General features: G+C 31.9%; 1 protein-coding gene across 2 annotated transcripts in view; it reads left to right on the forward strand.

The window, feature by feature from the left end:
- The window catches only part of LOC111052344 (glutamate synthase 1 [NADH], chloroplastic), a 97,699-nt gene that overhangs the window by 42,009 nt on the left and 32,840 nt on the right, over positions 1 to 22,850 (forward strand). Inside the window, exons 12-24 of one of the 2 annotated variants that reach the window (XM_039437794.1) lie at positions 98 to 220; positions 1,537 to 1,539; positions 3,610 to 3,809; positions 4,788 to 4,887; positions 5,680 to 5,841; positions 7,345 to 7,517; positions 8,360 to 8,464; positions 9,145 to 9,280; positions 9,739 to 9,876; positions 10,201 to 10,380; positions 11,485 to 11,656; positions 13,002 to 13,097; positions 22,103 to 22,284. In XM_039437794.1, coding sequence (XP_039293728.1) covers positions 98 to 220; positions 1,537 to 1,539; positions 3,610 to 3,809; positions 4,788 to 4,887; positions 5,680 to 5,841; positions 7,345 to 7,517; positions 8,360 to 8,464; positions 9,145 to 9,280; positions 9,739 to 9,876; positions 10,201 to 10,380; positions 11,485 to 11,656; positions 13,002 to 13,097; positions 22,103 to 22,284 — 1,770 coding nt within the window. The remainder of the gene's footprint in view (positions 1 to 97; positions 221 to 1,536; positions 1,540 to 3,609; positions 3,810 to 4,787; positions 4,888 to 5,679; positions 5,842 to 7,344; positions 7,518 to 8,359; positions 8,465 to 9,144; positions 9,281 to 9,738; positions 9,877 to 10,200; positions 10,381 to 11,484; positions 11,657 to 13,001; positions 13,098 to 22,102; positions 22,285 to 22,850) is intronic. The other variant, XM_039437795.1, reaches the window with a different exon arrangement.

Raw genomic sequence — 22,850 nt, forward strand, 5'->3', positions numbered from 1 at the left:
TCTCACTTGGTATTCACTCCAACGATTTATGTTTTCCAACTGCTATCGTTTGTTAGCAATTTAGATGTAACTCTTTAACATTTTTGTTTTATTCCAGAGCCGTTTAAAACCGGGTCGTATGCTTCTTGTTGACACTCAGAAGAAGTCGATGATCCAGGATTTCGAGCTGAAGTCTCAGTTGGCTTTGAGCCGACCTCACTCTCAGTGGCTCAAGGAAGAGGTCAGTTAACTAACAGCCTAATTCAGTTCAACCAGTATTAAATATATTCATGGAGGATGTTGCGGTCTAAAGCCTGTATCCTCTTCCCCATAACCGTTGACTTTAATCAATGAATGAGTAATGAATAATTGTTATAAATCAAATAAATCAATTAGTTTCTGAGCATCCCTATAATTTTCTTCATAATTTATTCAAGTTGAAACCCAATATAATTATCCCAATAATTCTACATCATTTGAATAAATGAGAAACTCTTTAATTGTATAGATCCCTAACTAATTATTTGAAACATCTGAGAGAACATGAAACTCAACTTATATCAATCAATATCACTAGCAACATTATTTTGATGAAAGTTTTATAATTAGAATCCATTAGCATTGAACTAGTGACTGTAAAAGTAAAAAATTATTCATCAAATTAGTATTTGAGGACTTCATATTGCAAGGAATGGGATTTTTGTTTTAAACAAAGGTGTAGAATAACTCAATATTTAAGGATCATACTACTTGTATTCATACTTGAATTAAAATTTCCATCGTAAATTGAATTGAATTGCAATTTGTAAATGGGATATATAATCTTATAAGGAATGACATTAATTTACATTAGTAGTTATTAACCTGGCTTATCATCCAGAAATAATAAGTGTTGATCTGTTAGTATATTCAAACTATAATTGCTGTAGTAATAGGATCAAGTAAAATAAACAATGAATCTGTTGGCTAGGGTTTTTGTCCCTCTGTATGAGTTGAGCTTGAAAACTTTTATAGTATATGCATTGTGATTTGTGATCAAATTGTAAGATGAGTACATAGATTTATCCAACTAACTAGTGTTTGCACGATTGCATATTGTATGCATCATGGAAATTATATTATTCAAGATATTATTTTTGTACCTTAAACATTGCACATTTAAGCTCTAATAAATATTTTTAAAAAATGTTCAAAGGTGATAAATAATCATTCGTATGAATTATGACTACTGTATAAAAAATTGTAATCTACCTTTAAGAATAAAAAAGCATGATACTATGATGGATGTAATAATAGCGGATTACTCCTTTTTACTGTCATGGTAAAATAATATTACAGTAAAAGGTAGGTTTCTTACGACCAGTATCTGTCAATATACTTTTATCTTTTGTAAATTATTCTTGAATTTTGCATTTCCCATTTCATTCATGTACATTATTCTAATTCATGTGCCTTTTTGTATTTCCCTTATGCTCGCTTACCAAATCATGATAATGATTGATTTGATGTTGAATTGGAATTTCGGCTGATGAAATATAATACAATAATGATCTTCAGGCGGTGAGTTGAATTGATACAGGACTGGTTGCAAGTGGTCTATTCAGATTTCTTAATTTTCCATTTTGAGTGGTTTGGTGGTTTTTATTAGGTTTTTCGTACCTGCCTTCTTTTGTATAATTATTTTCACCTTTCTATATTTTTCTTAGTTGCACTTGTATTTATTCTTAGTGAGCTTTTGACCTATATCGCTTTTTACAGTAGGTTTTGTATTTATGGTTTCAAGTGTGCTCCTTCCAAGTGTTTCCAAATAATACTGACTTCATCTTTGCTAAATCTTTCTCTTAGTTTCTTAGCTTCTTATCAATATTGGTAGTAGCTCCAGACTCTAATTCTCACGCTTCAAGCTTATTCTCTATTATATTGAGTTGAATTTTCTCGAGTTACTTATTCTATAGTTAACACTTGCAGTATTTCTCTATGTAATAATATTTATATAATTATTCCTCTATACTTCTGCATTAGTTAGTCATGGAGTGAAGTTATGGTATCGTTACTGGTATTCTATAATTGATTTACAAATTGAATTACGCGTAAAATCTTGATAAAATTATATTTTATTCCATTCTTGTGTTCAGCACGCTTCTCATAAAGAAGATACTCAGTGCTTATTTCCTTATTACTTTTGCTTTCTTTTTCTTGGCTTTTCTGAGACTATTCACAGAGAATTTTATTTAGTGGGGTACGAGGAATCTCTATCAAAACATACTTTCAATATGGGACTCTGAAACTCTTCAAGGAACGTTATTACTGTATTAAAAGTTTTCTTCGATCTTCTATTCTCTTTTATTGGTTTTGCACGTGTGTTAATATTTTTAATTAGTTCTTTTTATAGGTGAATTTTTCATTATAATATGCATGAAAATTGAAAGAATATTCACAATTACTTGTATAATAAACAACACATTTTTATGAGAGCACAATTTATTGAGGTGTTGGGATCACAATAGTATTATGCTCTGCAAAATCAAAATGAACATGTTTCAAGTCTAAAATGTTGAAACTTTTCTCAGTTTCCTTGGTAAGTATACGAAAAGGCTCTTATACCATTACAATAATATATAAATTGTAAAATTAATAAATTAAATGGATTTCAATTCTATCAACCGAACTATAAACGCAATACTACACTACACATAGCCTGGAACCGAAGAATTCCCATCGTTAAACCGTTTGATTCCCGCCCCCTCAGGACCTCCCGAAGTTCGAAACTGCAACAAGTATATCTCGGCTCCAAATCAAGATATCAATGTGACTTGTATTGATTAAGTCCTTTCAAGGATAAATAGATTCACAATTGATGTCATATAACATTCCATTGTGTATCTATTTTTCAGGAAGTTATTCCCATACAAAGCCAGAAAATTAGGAAGTTTTCACCTCATAATTTTATATTTTGTCTAATAAAAGTTTACGCTTCCGTTTTTCGAGAATAAATGTTGTAGCTCGTTTCAAGACCTTTGAAATGATGTAACATAAGTCAAACTTTTCATGTGATATAATCTCAATTGTCCAGATAATCTGCACAATGTACGTTTTTTTGCGCTAGATGCCCATATTATATATTTTGATCTAGGACAAATGTAGAGGTATCAGTATAGTTACAGGTGTAGGTAGTGTGTATACTAGAAAATGTGAAATGAAAACGTTCAGTTTGGAATACGATAATTTTGAAACTTTGCGGAATCTATTTGAAATTCACAATATTCAACTCGAAGTCAAGATCATAAATATATTTATTTATTCAATCATTCAGAATTACACAACTTAGAGTACCACAGGCTTACGCCCAAAACGGTTCCAATTCTAATTTATACAACAGTCTAAATGTAGCTAGGTTATGTGTCACTCATTCTCCTATTACACACTCAATTTACAATTCAAAACACACAAAAATTATTCCTAAATTGAGAATACTTCAAAATTGAATTAAATCAATCACAATTAGTTAGAAAATTCCAAACTTTGGAAAAACTATGAAATTTTGAGACCGAAAAGACAAACACACTATTTAGAACTTATCACAGCTGTAACACTGTAATTTATATATTTTAAATGTTCAATTGGATGCAGATAACAATGGATGAGCTGAGAGAGGCTTACCAGAAGAAATTGTCTGAGAACGGCGGAGGGGATGTTGTGCAGAACAACCTGATGAATGAGATGAAAAGCAAAGAGTCGGGCAAACCGTGGATTGGCGACCATCGTCTCTCTGTGTTCGGCTACACCATCGAAACAATCAACATGCTCATCCTTCCTATGATTCGCACAAAGTAAGTACGCTTACATTGTAGATCTCATTATTATCTTATGATATTGGCAATTTAATTTCTTCTGGATGTTTTTGAGGTTTTATCCTTATTCGTCTTATCATCTTATGACATTGATAATTCATTTGAAATTTCTTCCGGAGATTCTTGAGGCTTTATACATGTTCGGCTGTTAACTTATTCTTCATAGGTTTCGAACAAAGTAATAATACATATACATACCTAATGCATGTACATTACAACTTAATAATTTATTTAATTTATTTAATTTATTTAATTTGAATTTCCTCTCATGTTAAACTTCTGATGTTGCTCAACTCTGTTGAACAGTTTGATAATAAAACAATGCTCGGTCATTATCAATACTCTGTGACGTGTATAACTATGGTTGTAAAACTGTTGAATTGCAAATTAATGCTAATAATATATTACATTAGATAATCTGAATTGGTGGTTGAAATTTGATAAATTGATAGACTGTAGCCTACTTCTAAATCCACGCACAATATAACTAATTAAAAATTTATAATATAATTTTATACTATTTACATATAAAATTTGCAACTTGTAAACTTTATCCTTTTCTTCGCATTTCTTCGTACTTTACAGAAATTATTGCCCTCGGACAAAGAATTCCTTCATATCTGGAAATTAAAAATCCATATACCGTTTTCTTGAAAACATCACAAAATGTTTCAACATTATTAATATAAATATGTTGTGAATAAAAGCTTTTTGAAAAAGGTACATATACTATTTTTTAATTTTCAGATAAATGAGAGTAGTAGCCCTCACCAAAAAGTTACAGTAATAAGCCCTTTTAATATGTATGCTTTATTATGATATTCAATGATGATTTTACTAAGAATGAAGCCAAATTTCAATATTTACAGCTTTGCTATTGTAATGAATGCTCACTTAGTTGGTTTTAGAATATACAAAGCTTGTAGACGTTTTATTAATAGATTATACTTTTTTTAGGAAAGAAGCTCTTGGTTCGATGGGAAACGATGCACCTCTCGCTTGTCTTTCACAATTCCAGCCTTTGCTGTACGATTATTTCAAACAGCTATTCGCTCAGGTAATCAGGATTTATAATAACTTTATTTTGTGATTATCAAATAATGTGTAAAATCAAGGAAGGGGCTCACAGGTGCGCTTGAACTGCAGAATCTGAGAGACCATGAAGAAGTTAGACAAGAAGATGTTATCGAAACGGTAAAAGGGTATGATTAATAATAATAATAATAATAATAATTTTATTTCTCAATAAGCATTCATTACAAACACAACATTACTACTAGAAATAGTTATTATTCTATTGAGAAGACACTCCCGAGAAAAATTCTATTTTGGGAGTTGCCATCAAAGTCCATTTGTATAATTTATTTGATGCATTCAGTTAGGTAATAGTGTGCTGAATTGTTGCTTCATTTGTATTAAGGATTGTGAGCATACACAATTATTGTGTATGTTGTAATTAAAATAATTATTGTCTCATATCTTGTAGGTTGATGAGTTTTGTATATTAAAATCCAGTGTTGAGTTGTATTACTAAAACTCACCTACTAAAACTACACTTACTCTAGACTAGTTCATGTGCGACCATATTCAAGTAGGTAAATTTCCAAAAAAAAAAAAATATTATTGTGTTTGTACTGTAAGCTTCTATTTCGTGGTTAAGTGGTTGAGTGGACATTACTCTCCAAACTTCGCAACGTCATCAAATAAAAAAGTTATTCTGTCCTTTTCTATTATCTGTGTATTTATTTCTGACTTTGTATGTGTGCATTTTTTTACATATGTTTTGTTTTGAAGGAAATAAGCTGGTCACTTTGTACATTGATTTATTCAAATAATTATTGTGTTTTAGGTGACGAACCCGCCGATAGACCCGTTCCGCGAGAAAATCGTGATGTCGATGATGTGCCCCATTGGACCCGAGGCCAACATCCTGATGCCATCAGCCAAGCAGTGCCACCGTCTCTTCTTGCACAACCCCATCATATCGCTGGCCGACCTCGCAGTGCTCAAGGTAACAATATTCAGGGTGTTCCAGAATAGGTTTAACAGCCGAAGACAATAGAATCCACATGAAATTTGCTACAAGAAATGTCCAGTAAAATTTTCTCATATCAACCTTAGTTTTCGAGATATTTTATAGATTTTTCGATATTTTTGAAAAACGTCAATAACTAGAAAACAATAGTCAAAATTTCATTCCAAGGATATGGTTGGAATGAGGAAGAAATTTCCAATAAAGATTCATAAAATTTGTTAGTTTGTTTGGCGTTTTTGAACTCTTTGTGAGCACTCAAAGTTGTAAAAGTACATTCGTTGAGTTCATAGAAACATATCTAACAGTTTGAACTCTTATAAAAAGTTCAAAAACGTCAACCTAAGGAACAAATTATATGAATCTTATTGGAAATTTCGTCCTCTTTTCAACCATATTATTGAAATTACAAGAATTAGTACAATCGATATATCTAGAAAACTAAGATCGATCTAAGAAAATTTTACTGGACATTTGTTGTTGTAAATTTCGTGTAAAATCTTTGATTGTTGGCTGTTGCACCTTCCATATTTAATATAGTTTTGCAGGTTAGGAAATAAATATATGGGACTTACGATTATTATACTATTAGCTCTGTGAACAGTAGACCTCGCGCAGTTATAAACCACAGCCTCCTCTTATACTGTCCATCAGAGTAAATCCTGTCTGTATGTCGTGTCGGCGAGATATCGGTGTGAAAACGGCTAATGGCTGTTGGGGTTGGTGTATCAAACATGCAAACATCATAAGCTAATCTCCTTCAAGACATACTGGCAACAGGTCAGCCCGAGTTCAAAGTAGAGAAAGGTCGAGAGACAATACTATGTTATTTTAGTTATTAATTTCATGCGTTATTGCATGCAATCAATAGTTAATTTAATAGTGCATAAAAATTGCATTCAATGAGGCATGCAATTAATAGTCCACACAGCAGCTGATTTTTCACCAAGTTACATTGAGATATTGAATTGCATGCGTCATGGCATGCAATTTATAATCAACTCGACAGCCGATTTATGATGAATAATTCTATAGTCTGATTTTTACTCTAATATTGGCGTATGAAGGAGGCTCCTTTTCCTTTTATATTATCCTTGAAATTCAAAATTTCCAAAAACCTTGTACATACGTCGACGCGCATATAAAAGGAATATACCTTTCAAATTTCATGAAAATCTATTGCTGCGTTTCGCCGTAAATGCGCAACATATAAACATTTAAACATAAAGAGAAATGCAAAACCGTCGAAAACCTCACTTCGCTCGGTCAATTAGATTTGGGAGAATCACAGAGAGACACAGACTGGCATTTTTGAGAAAAAGACTCACTACATGCGAAGGAAATACAGTTAATGCTTATCTAAAATGTTGACAAATTTAGAAAAAAGGCTCAAATAATATTTCGTTCAAATGTCCTTTTACTTCCTACAAGAGTTAAATGACTAGTATATCTGTCTGTTGTAATGAAGCCGATTATTTGCAGGGCAACACGCACCGTGGCTGGCGGACACACGTGATCGACATCACCTTCGACAAGAGTGAGGGCCCCGATGGACTGCTCAGGTCGCTCAACAGGATCTGCGAGGAGGCAGCTACTGCTGCCCAGGACGGCTACCAGCTCATTGTGCTCTCCGACAGGCGAACCGGCGTCGACAGGTGTGTTAAGTCAACTATTGACAAATCATAATGAATCAATCAACATATGTATGAATAAATTAATTAAGGATATAATAGAACATTAAATAAATAAGTAGATAGATAAATGTTGGCAATAAATAGTAAAAAAAGAAGAAATATTTTATTTGAAGTTAACCGGTAACCAACTGCTGGAATATTATTGAAGTATAATAATTATTTCAAACTTCCAATGAAAGCTATATAAATATTTACAGTAGAAGAAGTACATAGTTCTATTTATAAAGCTTTCATAGGATGTTTAAAATAATATATAGTAAAAATACTCAATAGATAATATTGGTATCCCATAACAACATTTTTTATTTCATAACAATTTCCAATGACAATGATCATCCAGCAGCAATTTTCTGGTCGATTCAAGATGATTTAATAGTTGAAACTGATGACACGATTAGTTATTGATAACCAAATTAGTAATTTTTTAATTTATGTAACCAAAATTGATTCTCAAACTAGCAATTTGTACAGGAGACCCCATATTTTATCATCGGTGTTTGAGTTTAATTTGAGCATTGTTACAATTGAACACTATTCCCTCAATAAATACAGCTTCATCCAATTGTTATATTCTACCATAGGTTTCATCTGACCTGGCACAGTAGGATGTATTGAAATATCTTGAAGATTGTAAGAAGATTTCACGAAGAAAACTATAAATCGTTTCTAATAATATAATGCAGAATATGCTTTGATATAATTATTTTGTACTGTTACCTTCAGTTTACAATTTAATCGACAATATTATAAAAAGAAATTGTTTTTTTTACAAAAAATAAAAATTGTTTCTTTTTTATTTGTAGAGTGCCAACTGGAACCTTGCTAGCTCTAGGAGCTACTCACCATCACCTCATCGAAGAGAGACAAAGAATGAAGGTTGGACTCATCTTGGAAACAGGAGAAGCAAGGTAACTTTGTTCTAGAATTTTTCATCTAGATAAATAAGAAAATTTTGTAAATTAGAATTTTTTCTATAATAATAATAATAATATTCGTATGGCTTTTTTATTGGTGGTGAGTCCCTAACGAAAGTTCCACCTAGTCTGAATATATCATTCAAGCCGTCAATGGGTCTTACGACTGTCATAATTCAGTCGGGACCGACAGTTTAACGTGCCCATCCGATAACACGGGAGTGACCTGATCAAAATCTTTTGGATATGAGCGGGTTTGAACCAAGGATCTGTAGGCTGCTACGTAAGCACTCTATTGTGGTCTATTAATGGGACAGAATGAAGAAATATAATAAGATAATATCTTTATGTTTTTCATAAATTATTTAATTTGTCCGAATTTATGTTAACATCGAAGAATTTTTGAGACTAATTGCATGTTTTTCCTTCTCTGAATATTATAGTGTAAGCTTATGTGTTAATGAATAAATTAATGAATAAAATATACATGGTGATCCACTAGATCACTGATCCATTAAATAAACTGTTCCTGATAAGAATATCAAATCTGAATTAATAATACTTGTACTTGTCACTCTTAATCCCCGAGAAAAGTGTATCTTCTGAGGTTAAGTATTAGAACTTACACTATCTTTATTCTCGAAAATGCAGAACATTTTTCATGATTGTTGCAGAGAAGTTCATCACATGTGTGTGTTACTCGGGTATGGTGCCGATGCTATCTGTCCTTACATTGTTTTTGAGATGGCCAGCAGCCTCAGAAACGAAGGACTGCTTGATTCAAACATCACCGATAAGATGCTCTATGAAGTAAGAAATCATTATTATCATGCTAGCTTATACAGCCTCTATAGTGGTGAATTTATCCAATAAATCAATAATACAAAATTCAAGATGTCTAAAAGCTTTTTCAGGATGTAAAATCAATCTCAGTTTAGAAGGAAAATAAATAAGTAATGATAATAAATTGAATAAGCATAGTAATTTTTCTTTACTTTTGATACAATTTATTATCATTCCATTACTGTTTGGAATTCAATGTATCATGAATCTGTTACTGTAACTTATATAGGCTACATCATTCTACCTGGAGTATTGAAGGTCTCATAAATATTTGAATTTCATAGTGCATATCTATGCTCGATGTTTTGTAATACACCTTATCGATGTGTTGATTCAATTCCTATTGAAACAACTTATCAGTTGTACGTGTTTTATATTGCATATATTATTTGATGTAAACCTGATATTTTTCCATTCATTTTCAGAATTATTGTGAGGCAATGGAAAGAGGAATAGCAAAGGTGATGGCCAAGATGGGAATTTCCACACTGCAATCCTACAAAGGAGCTCAAATTTTTGAAGCCGTTGGAATTTCTGAAGAAGTGATTGAAAAATGTTTCAAGGTTAGTGCTGAATACAATATACGTATATTGTTTACAGATAAAAAAGGTGTATTATTATTGTGTGTATATGTGTTCTCAGATATCAAATAAAATTCTTCTTCTCCAAGCCTCAAGTACAAATCTCGATTTTCAATCAAGAGTGTCTTTATAATCAATATCTGAATTAGAATTGTGACATTATTAAATTTTTCACAATTTGAAGAATATTCTCCATTTTTTCTCTTCTTATTAGGAATGAAAGTGAAGAAAATCGTCAAAGACGTATTGCATCTGCTTTTACAGTGTTACAACCTCTTTACCATCAATGTTTATTTATTCTTCCAGGGTACACAATCCAGAATCGAAGGAGTGACTTTTGAGATATTGGCCAAAGAAACTTACGAGAGACATCATCTAGCCTACACCGATAAGGACACCCTGGTGCTAAGGAATCCTGGCCAATATCATTGGAGAAGTGGTGGAGAGAATCACATCAATGACCCTCTCAGTATCGCCAATCTGCAGGTTCGGAATTCAACTTATCTTTTATCATTCTACTTTAATAGAGATTGATTCAACTTCATATTCTCTATAATCTGAAACACCTACCTTCTGATTCATTATTAAGAATTCACCTTCTGATTCTCATTGTCTCAATAATCTACTTATATATAATGTTGATTAAAATTAATTATTTTTCAATGCCATGTCATGTTGATTACATTACCACGTGTCATTTCCAACAAATTGAGATTTTAATTCAAGAACATTTATGATAATAATTCTTATTATTGGATTATTGTCATGTGGCTCTGAAGGTTTCCAGTTAGTTGGAAATTAAATAAAAATCCTCTTCATTAGGTGGAGTTGAAACTTCACCACCACTCATCAACAGTAGTTGTCACTATTTACTCAAATAATATTTAACTCTTATTATTTCAATACCATTAGTGGTACTTTTTTCTATCGGGTAAGATAGTTTCCTCGGGCCAATTCAGTGTTTTGAATGGACAACTTTTGTTGACAACTTTCGACTTTTAGACAACTCTTGTTAAGTCGTCAGTCACGCCTATCTAAAACCACTCGTCAAGTCAGACGCCTTGAAATTCATCAGGTGCGACTTGCAAAAAATGTAAAAACTAAAGCTCAATCAATCATGAAAAAGTCTTCAATTATAATATATCAATTCTCTTTGATGGGTAAATAATTTAAATAGCTTACATTATTACAGTCGTGATGCTGATAACTGGAATGGTATGGCCCTCGGTAATTAGAAAACCTTCCAAAAGAAATTTTCAAGAAAAAAGTGAAGGAGCTATTGAAAACTAGGGTGTTCTATACCTTGGAGGAGTACGTTGACAACGAATTTGAACCACATAATGAGTCAATTTGTAATCTAGTCTTGATATGCCAGTATTATTTCATGTTATCTTATGCTGTTTCATGTTATCTGATGTTGTTTTATTATATCTGTGTTATTTTGTCTGACATTGTTCCATGTCATCTCTGCGTTATTTCATCTTTATAAATGTGTATAACTTTCCATTGTACCTGACCTACTTGACAAGATCCATGTTCTGTATATGTTATATACTTGTTGATCAATAAAACCTATTCTATTGTATTCAGGAGGCAGCATCTAGTAAGAGCAAGAACGCGTACGACCGATTCAAGGAGTCGACACTGGACAGTGTGCGCTCGTGCACCATCCGAGGCCAGCTCGAGTTGGCCACCAGCGAGAGTCCCATCGACATCTCCGAGGTCGAGCCTGCCAAGGAAATTGTCAAGCGATTTGCCACTGGTAAATTAATATAAAAATGAATATTACAAAAATTCAACAAATACAGTAGGACCTCTGTTGATATTGTGGAAATCCTTAGGCTCGGTTCCCAAAAAGCTGTTGAATTTTAACCGCGATTCAATGCTTAACCAATCAGAGAAGTTTCCTTTCCAATGAAGTGTTCTGTGATTGATTCTCATGGTGAATCATGATTTGAATTTAACAGGCTTTTGTGCAACCATACCCTAATGGAAATACCTAAAATAGACGAATTCCTTTTATTTTACAAGCCTTTATGCATGACTAGCATTGTGGATGGAGTTGAGGCATTAAAAGCTCCCTTCACTACTCAACCCACTAACATACGGAGTCTCCTAAAAGTCATTGCGCATGAAGTTATGTGATCAAATCAAATCAAATTTATTTGCCAAAAGTTCCAATACAAATAGACAGAATTCTACAATGTACAATTTTTTAATGTAACCGTAATAAATTAGTTTAATGTTCTTAGTATAATGATTACTCTAATCTACTATGTAATATATCTATCTCATATGTAATCCAAGCTGTATGGGTAGTGGCTTTCAAGCTAGTCTGTATATTGTCATGGGTTTAGTTTTTTTCTTAATGTGACTATTGAAGCTAAGAAACCGCGGTCAAGTACTCTAATGAAAAAGTCGAATTGACTATGACTATTATCATAGAGGTTCCTTTTAACGTTGTAAGTTTCCATTCCAGTTATCAAAATGATTAATAATATTGTATAATTTTTATCAGTGTTCAATATATTATGGCTTGACTCTTTCTTATACTGCATTTATTTCCTTACACAATTTTATGATTTGTGTGTGGGCAATAAGTTAGGATGATAGAAATAAAGGTCTGATAGAATTTAAATTGAACCCTTGATCGGTGTAGTGATAGCAGACTGTAGTTGCTACTTTCCAGACCACTAGACTTTACCGGCTGGCCGAATTGAGTGTATAATTATTTGAAAAAATTTGAAATGACACATAACCTAGCTACATTTTGACTGTTGTATAAATTAGAATTGGAACCGTTTTGGGCGTAAGCCTGTGGTACTTTCCTGTGAGTTGTGTAATTCTGAATGATTGAATAAATAAATCCTAGCAAATCGTTTTGTTTGAAATATTATCTTATGAGACTACTTCATGTCAGTTCTACTTCAATTCAACATCTTTTATTTAGATTATATATGGTTTCGTGTTGTTGTTTAGCAAATGTTCTTGCTGTTTGAATTACAATCAGATGAAACTACTTGGGTCCTGTTCTACTTCAATATTGGCTTAATTCATGTTTTGTTTATATTCTATGTATTTTTCAATATTTTTTTTGTTCCCAATAGGTGCTATGAGTTTTGGAAGTATTTCATTGGAAGCGCACACTACGCTCGCTATTGCTATGAACAGAATCGGAGGAAAGTCAAACACTGGAGAAGGAGGTAATCTATTCATAACAATTGATTCGTACTTTTCATCTGCGATAGTAAAATGTAAATAGTTTTGAATAGGATAGTAGAAACATAATCAGTAAATGTTCTTAGAAGTGTTATCAATTTACCTTGTGTTGTTGCAGTAAATATCCATATTAAATGACATGTACGGTAACAACTGAAACTAGTATCTAAAAATTTGATTTGACAATATCAATTTGTTTGTTTTCATATATTATCCATTTAAGTTTATCTATAAGTTCAACCTGTTTGTATGTTTGTCTCTGTGTTTCATTTACATTAAGTAGAGTTAATTATTATTAATCCATCTTTGATACAGTTCCTCACAACATACTCCTCTATAAACTGGACAGGGTGGGTGTAAGAGGTTCTGTGAATAAGTTATTCTCAAGTTACTTGTCGAATAGGAAACAGTATCTCACTTTAAATGGACAGACAGACATCAGTTACACCTCTCAGTTCGGTACTCCTCAAGGGACAGTACTATCCCCGATTTTGTTTCTCATCTATGTAAACGACCTGTTAAAATTAAACCTTGAAAATTGTACTATTTTATCTTTCGCCGACGATACAACTTTGATTTTTAGCGGAGACACATGGGAAGAAACGTTCAAAGTTGCAAATAATGGTTTGAAAATAGTTCAACAATGGCTTGAAGATCATATACTAACCCTAAATGCAAAGAAAACTAAATATATAACTTTCTCACCCACCGTAATTGGTCAACCATCGATAGATCTTGAACTTTCTATAAAAAAATCAAAGAAAAATAACAATGGCACCCAAATAATGAATGAGGTCGCCCACGAAAATATACCTTTAGAAAGAGTGCAATCTATAAAATATCTTGGTATTTTTGTAGATCGCCATATCAAATGGAACATTCACCTAGAGTACCTCTGCTCAAAATTGAAATACCTCATCTATATTTTCTATAAAATAAATAAAATTAAAAACAGGGAGATAATAAGAAAAATTTATTTTGCATATGCACATTCCTTATTCCAATATATCATTGAGGTGTGGGGTGGAGCTTTTGATACGCACTTGAGAAAACTGTTTGTCCTCCAAAAACATATTATAAGAGCAGCTCTAGAGAGACCACGTTTGTACCCAAGCCGAGATATTTTTATTGAATTTGATGTACCAACATTGAGGCAAACGTTCATGAAAACCGTAATACTCTACATAAACAAGAATCACTCTCTATTTTCAGCTCGCACTACCCCTTACAATATGCGAGTAAATCATTTCAATAGATACAATATGCTTTTGATCAAGCTCACTACATGTAGGCATCAATTCTTTTATTACTGTAATCTTTTAATCAACTTAGTTCCGTCAAATTTCATTATAGAAAAACCAACTGGTAGGCCTAAATATCACAAAACTGTGGAAGAGTGGATAAACAGGAATTTCTTTTTTAAATTAATGCTACAATAGATTTAGTTACTCTTAAGTATTCTTTAGTTATTCGTAAGTTTTTGATGATGTTCAATCATATATATATAATTATTTAAAAAGCCAAATAGAATAAGTATTCTACACATTTTAGTTAAGCGCTAAACTTTGTAATATTACATTTCTTCTCGATTGGAATCGAATCTTCAATTCGAGATCTATAAAACTTTATAGTAAATATCAGAGTAATCGATATACGGACAACTTTTTGACTGAGAATTTATCGTAAATGATTGTGTTGCATGTTCCATGGTGTCACCGAGGCTGAGTTGACAGAATTAACAGATAAATGGATTATTTAAATAGAGATGATATATAAAAATTTAAAATAATAGTTTCAAAATAAAGTTTTATTGAGAACAAATATAAAATGTGAATTCTAAACTTGTAATTTATAATTTTTTTGGTGACGTGTCCATGACATCGACACTGTTTGAAGTTGGTTTGCTCTGTACCTTTGTGCCTGCCAGGCTTCCTTTTTTCTCTAAAAATGATGGCTGGCTGCGTGTGTTCTAATTTTGTGCTCTCTGAATATTTTTCTGTTTAAGTGAATTATTAATGTTTTAAATTGAGTTTTGAACAGTTTATAGTGTTCTATTTTGTCTATAATTAATTGATTTGTGTGTCTACAAGCCTATAGCCATTGTTTTTCAACTATATAACTGGATAAGTATTTAGCTCGTAATGGTTTTAGATGCTTAAGTGTGTTGTATATTGTTTTGTATATTGCCTAAATCCTTCTGAAGATTATAAGTTGGTTTGCTCTGAAAACTGGATTTCTCATTCATAGGCGATAGATCCATTCATAGTTTATCAAGAATCTATTACGTTGGAGCCGATAACTATCCTTAGGTTAATAGGTGAAAATTTGCTATCCAACCGATTTAGGAGAAATTGGTAGCACGGCAAATGTTACGCCCTGGTGTGGGACTCAAACTACAAAATATATCCCTGGTTATAAAAAATTATTGGTAGGATAGATATCTTGATGAATTATGAATGGGAGATGCTGCTGAGTGGGAAATCGGTTCGAGAAAGTTCAGGTTCTAATGAGTAAATATTTTTTACGCAGTAGCAAGATGGAGAACAATAAAAATAATGAAGTTTTATCCAGTGAAAACATTCAAAACTTAGATGAAGAATCACAAGATTTAGACCTAACCTTAAACAATGACTCAAACGATAGTGTAGCTGTAAGTGAAAACGTTTCAAATGTAACAATTCATGAAAAAGTAGTAGAAATATCAAATGAAACAAGTATGGTAGGAGCTAAAAATGATATAAATCTTATAGCATTCCTAACACAAAGGTTTGATGAGCAAAATGCTAGGTTTGATGAGCAAAATGCTAGGTTTGATGAGCAAAATGCTAAGATTGATGAGCAAAATGCTAAGATTGATAATTTGAAACAAGATCAAAATGCTAGGTTTGATGATATGAAGCAAGAATTTACTAGTATAAGACTAGAGCAGGTTAGTATAAACTTTCTATTGAAAGATGCACATGAAACATTGATTGATAATCATGAAGATGAAAACGAATTGAAGCAGGATGATAGTAGTGTTGAGATACAAGATCAATTAGTTCAAGTTTCAGATAATGTAGGCCTAGTTAATGTTATTGAAAAAGTAAATCGTAGTGAGATAGTAGAATTGAGTAATGTAGTAGGTAGGGAGTTGTCTTTATTGAAAGTCAACAGTAAAGAAAGTAGTATTGCCAAATTGATAGTTAGGAAAACAGTAAGTAAAGTGAATGTTTACATGAGACAGGTTTCTGTAGAGGTTAGGAACAGTGTAAACAAAATGAATCTTGCTTTGAATCAAGTTGATGAATTCAACTTTCAACTGAAAATTGAAAAGGTGTATGCAAAGCATTATCTAGTGAACATGACTGACTTTTGTAAGCAAAATGGTTTTGTTGAAACAAATGAACCCAGGAAAACTATAAACAAAGTGAATGATTACATGAGACAGGTTTCTGTGGAGGTTAGGAACAATGTAAACAAAATGAATGTTGCGTTGAGTCAAGTTGATGAGTTCAACTTTCAACTGAGAATTGAAAAGGTGTATGCTATGCATTCTCAAGTGAACATGACTAACTTTTGTAGGCAAAACGGCTTTGTTGAAACAAATGAACCCATGAATAAAATCTTGTTCTTGAAGAAAACAAAGCACAAAGTCTCCATTGATGTGTTAGTATTCAAAGGTTGTTTCAAGTTGCTTACTTACAAGATGATGACAGTGAATCACATGATGAAAGGGTATTCCCCAGCACACAATGATTAGGAATCCTGTGTTATGCCAGGATTCAGAATAGCATAATCGCTACGCAGTGTATGGTAAGAGTCCATAATTGTGTCTTTTTTCTTTCCTGTAGCCTATTTTTCTTGGCCCTTAATCTTTTCAAATTTCGATTCTTTCCTGTCTTTGTGTAATGTTCAGTAAAATTCTTCTATGATGCATATCTTAACCAATCTTGTCCATAGTCATTTAAATTTGTATTTTTCTGAAATAATTTTGGAAGTTAAAATAGTAGCTTATTTTCCTAATCTTTAAATTGTTGATAAAACTTAACTTTTCTAAAATCTATCTATTGTAGTATAATTGTTTGCTTGCGGTATATTTTTTCATCATGTATTATATATTTTAATTATGTCTATTTTTTTGTCAAGTATCATATTAGGTAATTAGGTTTTTTCAGAGCAAGTTATGTCCCATTTTCTCATTTTCAGTATATTTTTATTAAATATACTTCCTTATGAAAGTTCAGTACTGACATGTAGGATAGGCTCTAATTAATCTTTCTCTTCCTTGTATTATTTAGGAAATTTATTTACCCATTTTTCTTTTTCTCTTGTTTGTTTTTTTAGGGAACTTATTTACCCATTATCCATCTTGATCATCTTTGTATTGTAATATTGAAATGTTTGTACTTATTATACAGTTTTCAAATTCTGAAATTATTTAAAAAATAAATTGTTCAATTTAGAACATGCTGAAATTTAATCTTATGTATAAATTCTTTTGTTGTAATAATAAAACTTCAAAATTTGAAAGTATTAATGAATTGTGTCGCCATATATATGAGATGTTCAATATAAATGAAAGTTAACTTGAATAATGTTTTCATTAAATAAAAACGTCTTGTCATATTATTAATTGAAATGAGTTAAAGATTAAAATTTCTCTAAAGTTTTTGTAATTGATGTCTTTTTCTAAATTTTTTAAAAAACTGTTTATTCTATAAATTTTGATATGATTGATTATCGTTTGAAATGGATGCTGGAGTGTATGTAGAATTTTTAGTGGGGTTTGTTGATTAGAATTTTGCTGGTATGTGATTGTTTTTTGAGATGGAAACCCATTATTGCCTAAAGAAGGAATAACAGAGGTTATGACTTAGAGAGGCAGAAATGAGATAATATTTTTTGTGTTGATTACTTATGTTGATTGCCATAGATGCAAAATAATGATTAATAATGTTGATTGCCATAGATTCCGATGATTACTTATGAATATTGATTGCCTTTGAAGCAAAATATTATTGATGTTTTGAATGATTTCTTGTTTAATGATTGATAGTAAAGTTTTGTCATGAAATGTAGTTTGTGTTTAGAACATTGAAAAGTCGAAATAAACTATAGTATCCAACAAACGATGATTAATAATATTGAATAATTTGCTTTTTATAAAATATTTGAACAATGAATAAATGAAAATGAAATTATTTTTTCTATTGAAATTTTGTAATTGATGTCTCCAAATTTCACAATATATGTATTGCTGACTGTATAATAAGATGTTAACAAATTTCATTTCATATTGATTATATACTTAGAAATAATTTTCATGTGTATTAGATTGTATTGATAGCCTAATCAAAATTTTTCCTTTTAGTTTATAAGCATTTTAAGATAACAGGTACAGCATGGACATTAACATTGAAATAATTATCACGTGAATCTCGAAATCGGCAACAAGTGAACGCCATGAAGAGTGTTAAGAACATTTGGGTGATTTTCGAACTAGTGTGACTCATCAACGCCAATAATATCAACGCTAATATCTACACTAATATCTACACCAATATCTACACCAATAACTACGCCAATATCTACACTGATGCCTACACCAATAACTACGCCAATATCTACACCAATATCTACGCTGATGCCTACACCAATGTCAACACTAATATCTACATTAATATCTACACCAATAACTACGCCAATATCTACACTGATGCCTATGCCAATATCAACGCTAATATCTACACTAATATCTACACCAATATCTACGCCAATATCAATGCCAATATCTACACTAATATCTACACCAATAACTACGCCAATATCTACACTGATGCCTATGCCAATATCAACGCCAATATCTGCTCTGATGTCAATATCTACACCAATAACTATGCCGATGCCTGTGCTGATGCCAATGCCAATATCTACGCCGATGCCTGTGCCGATGCCAATGCCTGCGCCAATGTTGATGCCAATGCCTACGACAATGCTAATGCCAATGCCGACACCAAAGCATACGCCAATGACAACGCCAACGCTTATTGCTGACCTTGTATCTCAAACTTCAACACTACCACATTACCTGGAGGTAATTGCCATCCATATTCACGTTTGCAACTTTGAATTCAAAATAACAGTCACAGTATCATGAAAGAATTGATTCAAAAATCCTCTCCTAAATTATTCCTGTATGCAGAACTCTAAACCTTGAAAGCTGAAAATATCAAAAAACCAAACCTTACCTAAATTAATCCTGTATGCAGCATCTATCTCTTTTCCGAAAAACAAATTACATTGTCATTTCAAGCCTGAAATGTACATTGTATAATTACAAATATGATACAAAATTGAGATGTCACCTGTATCGAGTTTGGTATGCAGCCGTCTACTACAAGCATGAGGCAATGCTAATTGAGATGTCACCTGTATCGAGTTTGGTATGCAGCCGTCTACTACAAGCATGAGGCAATGCTAATTGAGATGTCACCTGTATCGAGTTTGGTATGCAGCCGTCTACTACAAGCATGAGGCAATGCTAACTGAGATGTCACCTGTATCAAGTTTGATATGCATCAGTCGACTACAAGTATCAACCCAACACTACGTGCATCCAGATCAGCCCAACACTACGAGTATTCGGATCAGCCCAACACTAACGTCATCACACTGGAGTCACACTTAACTGAAAATCATACTGAGTGCCTTAACGGACTTTTTCCAAAATTTGCATCGATAAAATCAACCGCGTCAATAGTGAAAGAAATGAACATTTTTTGATTTATTGAAATTTTATGTGAAAATTAAATGTAACAATTCATCAATTCATTTAAAAAAAAATAATAATAAATTTTTTATTCAACATACTAAATTTTTTTTTGCAATAAAAATTGAATTTTTCTATCTATTAAGTTTATGTGCAATTTCAAAAAAAAAAAAAAAAAAACTATTCTTTATATATTAAACTTTCTGTTGAGATATTTTCCTTTAAATTATAAAGCTAAATCAAAAGTAATTTTGATATTCTATACTTTGAAATATTGTTTGGAAACATATAACAAATGCTATTGATGAATTTTTATAATAATTTTCAATATTATAGGACAACATGTAATGTTTTTATAGAAAAATTGTTACTGTTCTCGAATTTACAATTCAACAATTTCCATTGGGTCAATGTAATTTTTTTTCTTTAAATTTTCAAACAGTAAAATTTTTTATGTCAAGAGGGGGGTATTTGTAATATTACATTTTTTCTCGATTGGAATCGAATCTTCAATTCGAGATCTATAAAACTTTATAGTAAATATCAGAGTAATCGATATACGGACAACTTTTTGACTGAGAATTTATCGTAAATGATTGTGTTGCATGTTCCATGGTGTCACCAAGGCTGAGTTGACAGAATTAACAGATAAATGGATTATTTAAATAGAGATGATATATAAAAATTTAAAATAATAGTTTCAAAATAAAGTTTTATTGAGAACAAATATAAAATGTGAATTCTAAACTTGTAATTTATAATTTTTTTGGTGACGTGTCCATGACATCGACACTGTTTGAAGTTGGTTTGCTCTGTACCTTTGTGCCTGCCAGGCTTCCTTTTTTCTCTAAAAATGATGGCTGGCTGCGTGTGTTCTAATTTTGTGCTCTCTGAATATTTTTCTGTTTAAGTGAATTATTAATGTTTTAAATTGAGTTTTGAACAGTTTATAGTGTTTTATTTTGTCTATAATTAATTGATTTGTGTGTCTACAAGCCTATAGCCATTGTTTTTCAACTATATAACTGGATAAGTATTTAGCTCGTAATGGTTTTAGATGCTTAAGTGTGTTGTATATTGTTTTGTATATTGCCAAAATCCTTCTGAAGATTATAAGTTGGTTTGCTCTGAAAACTGGATTTCTCATTCATAGGCGATAGATCCATTCATAGTTTATCAAGAATCTATTACGTTGGAGCCGATAACTATCCTTATAGGTTAATAGATGAAAATTTGCTATCCAACCGATTTAGGAGAAATTGGTAGCACGGCAACTTGTTAAATCTAATAATGTAAACTCACTGCTGGCTCTCAAGTTCTTACTTATGCCAGCAGTCGCCAAAATAAAGATAAATTAAGTTTTGATCTAATAATTAAGTTATGTTTTGCTTATTTGTTTAACACTTTGTAACTTAATATATTGTAATATTGTAATTTTGTTTTGGCAATAAATTTCAAATTTCAATTTCAATTAATTATCAGAAAATAAAATATTACAATTGAATCGCTAATTGCAGAAAGGCAACATGTCCGGTTTTCATAATTTTACAGGAGAGACAAAAAACTTATTTAAACCTGAACCTAAACCTGTAGTAAACGATATATTCAAAACGTCGTCATCACAATGCATTCAGTTGGACATGTATCCTTCCTACAGTAAACGATGTATCTTACATCAAATAGTTGATTTTTTGATAAAGTTGGGCATGTTTCCTTTCTGCAATTAGCGATTCATTTATGTTCCTTAAGTCTGTAGTTAAGGAAGAATACATTCATACAGCCGATAGAATAAGAATGATTTAGAAACTTGAAAATTTTCAAATTGGTTAGTCTACATATTCACGCTTACTTATTTATTTACAAATAAATAATATATTATGGAGATACAACTCCAATGTGTTATCAGGTAAGAGGGTAGTTGAAAACATATCAATTTCTATTTCTATTCTATCAACTACCCAATTTCTACAACTGCAGATATTAAAAAACAGCTAGAAGTGAATCAATTTGGATTTTCGTTTTAATTATTAATAACCGATGACCAACAACCAAACTATTTTTGGGTGAACACTTATTAAGCACTTGGAATGTATGCTAGATGGATGGATAGATAGATAATTGAATTCATTCTTTCACTTTAAAATATTTCAAGTGTTGTGGGCGATGTTGAGGCAATATGAGCCCCCCTCTTCCATTTAACCCACAATGATAAACTAATTAATACTTAACAATTACTAGGTGAGAACGCAGAACGCTACCTGGTCACCGATGCAGAGAACAGCAAGCGGTCTGCCATCAAGCAGGTGGCGTCGGGTCGCTTCGGCGTCACCAGCTCCTACCTGGCACATGCCGACGACCTGCAGATCAAAATGGCACAGGGAGCCAAGCCTGGCGAGGGTGGTGAGCTGCCTGGGTACAAGGTACATCTCAAATTCAAATTATTCACTGTCAACAATACAAATTGTATAACAAGGCAGAGTCAGAAATATTTATAGTCATAAAAATTGTTGCTACGAGCACAGAAACTAGTAGCACATCATAGGCTAGCAACCTATGATCATTTTTTACATAGGTAGTTTTCTACACAGTCAGTATGCACGCTGCTGTAAACACTTATTATAATTTCTGCGATTCAACAATATTAAAATCAAATTTCACTTGCAAACATCTCCCCAACCAAATATAAAACCTTTTTTTCAATAATTTCGTAAGTCTTAAATTAGGCTGGCCACTAACGGTAGGACATGCATGATAAACATGTGGTCATAAATTGTTGTTTCATCACAGCGAAAGTCTTTGAGCAAAATTATTTTTATTGTTTATTTTTCTACGTTACTCTATTTGAAGTTGAACTATTTCATTATTAAAATTTGTAATCTTCCCGGAGTTTATTTATTGTTATTGCTTGAATATTTTATGTTAGAAGCCTGTCGTTGATGACCATTTGTGTGTGCATGATGAACATGTTAGTGGCCAGCCTTAGGTG

This window comes from Nilaparvata lugens, chromosome 11 (assembly GCF_014356525.2).
Source record: "Nilaparvata lugens isolate BPH chromosome 11, ASM1435652v1, whole genome shotgun sequence".
Classification (NCBI taxonomy): Eukaryota; Metazoa; Arthropoda; class Insecta; order Hemiptera; family Delphacidae; genus Nilaparvata; species Nilaparvata lugens.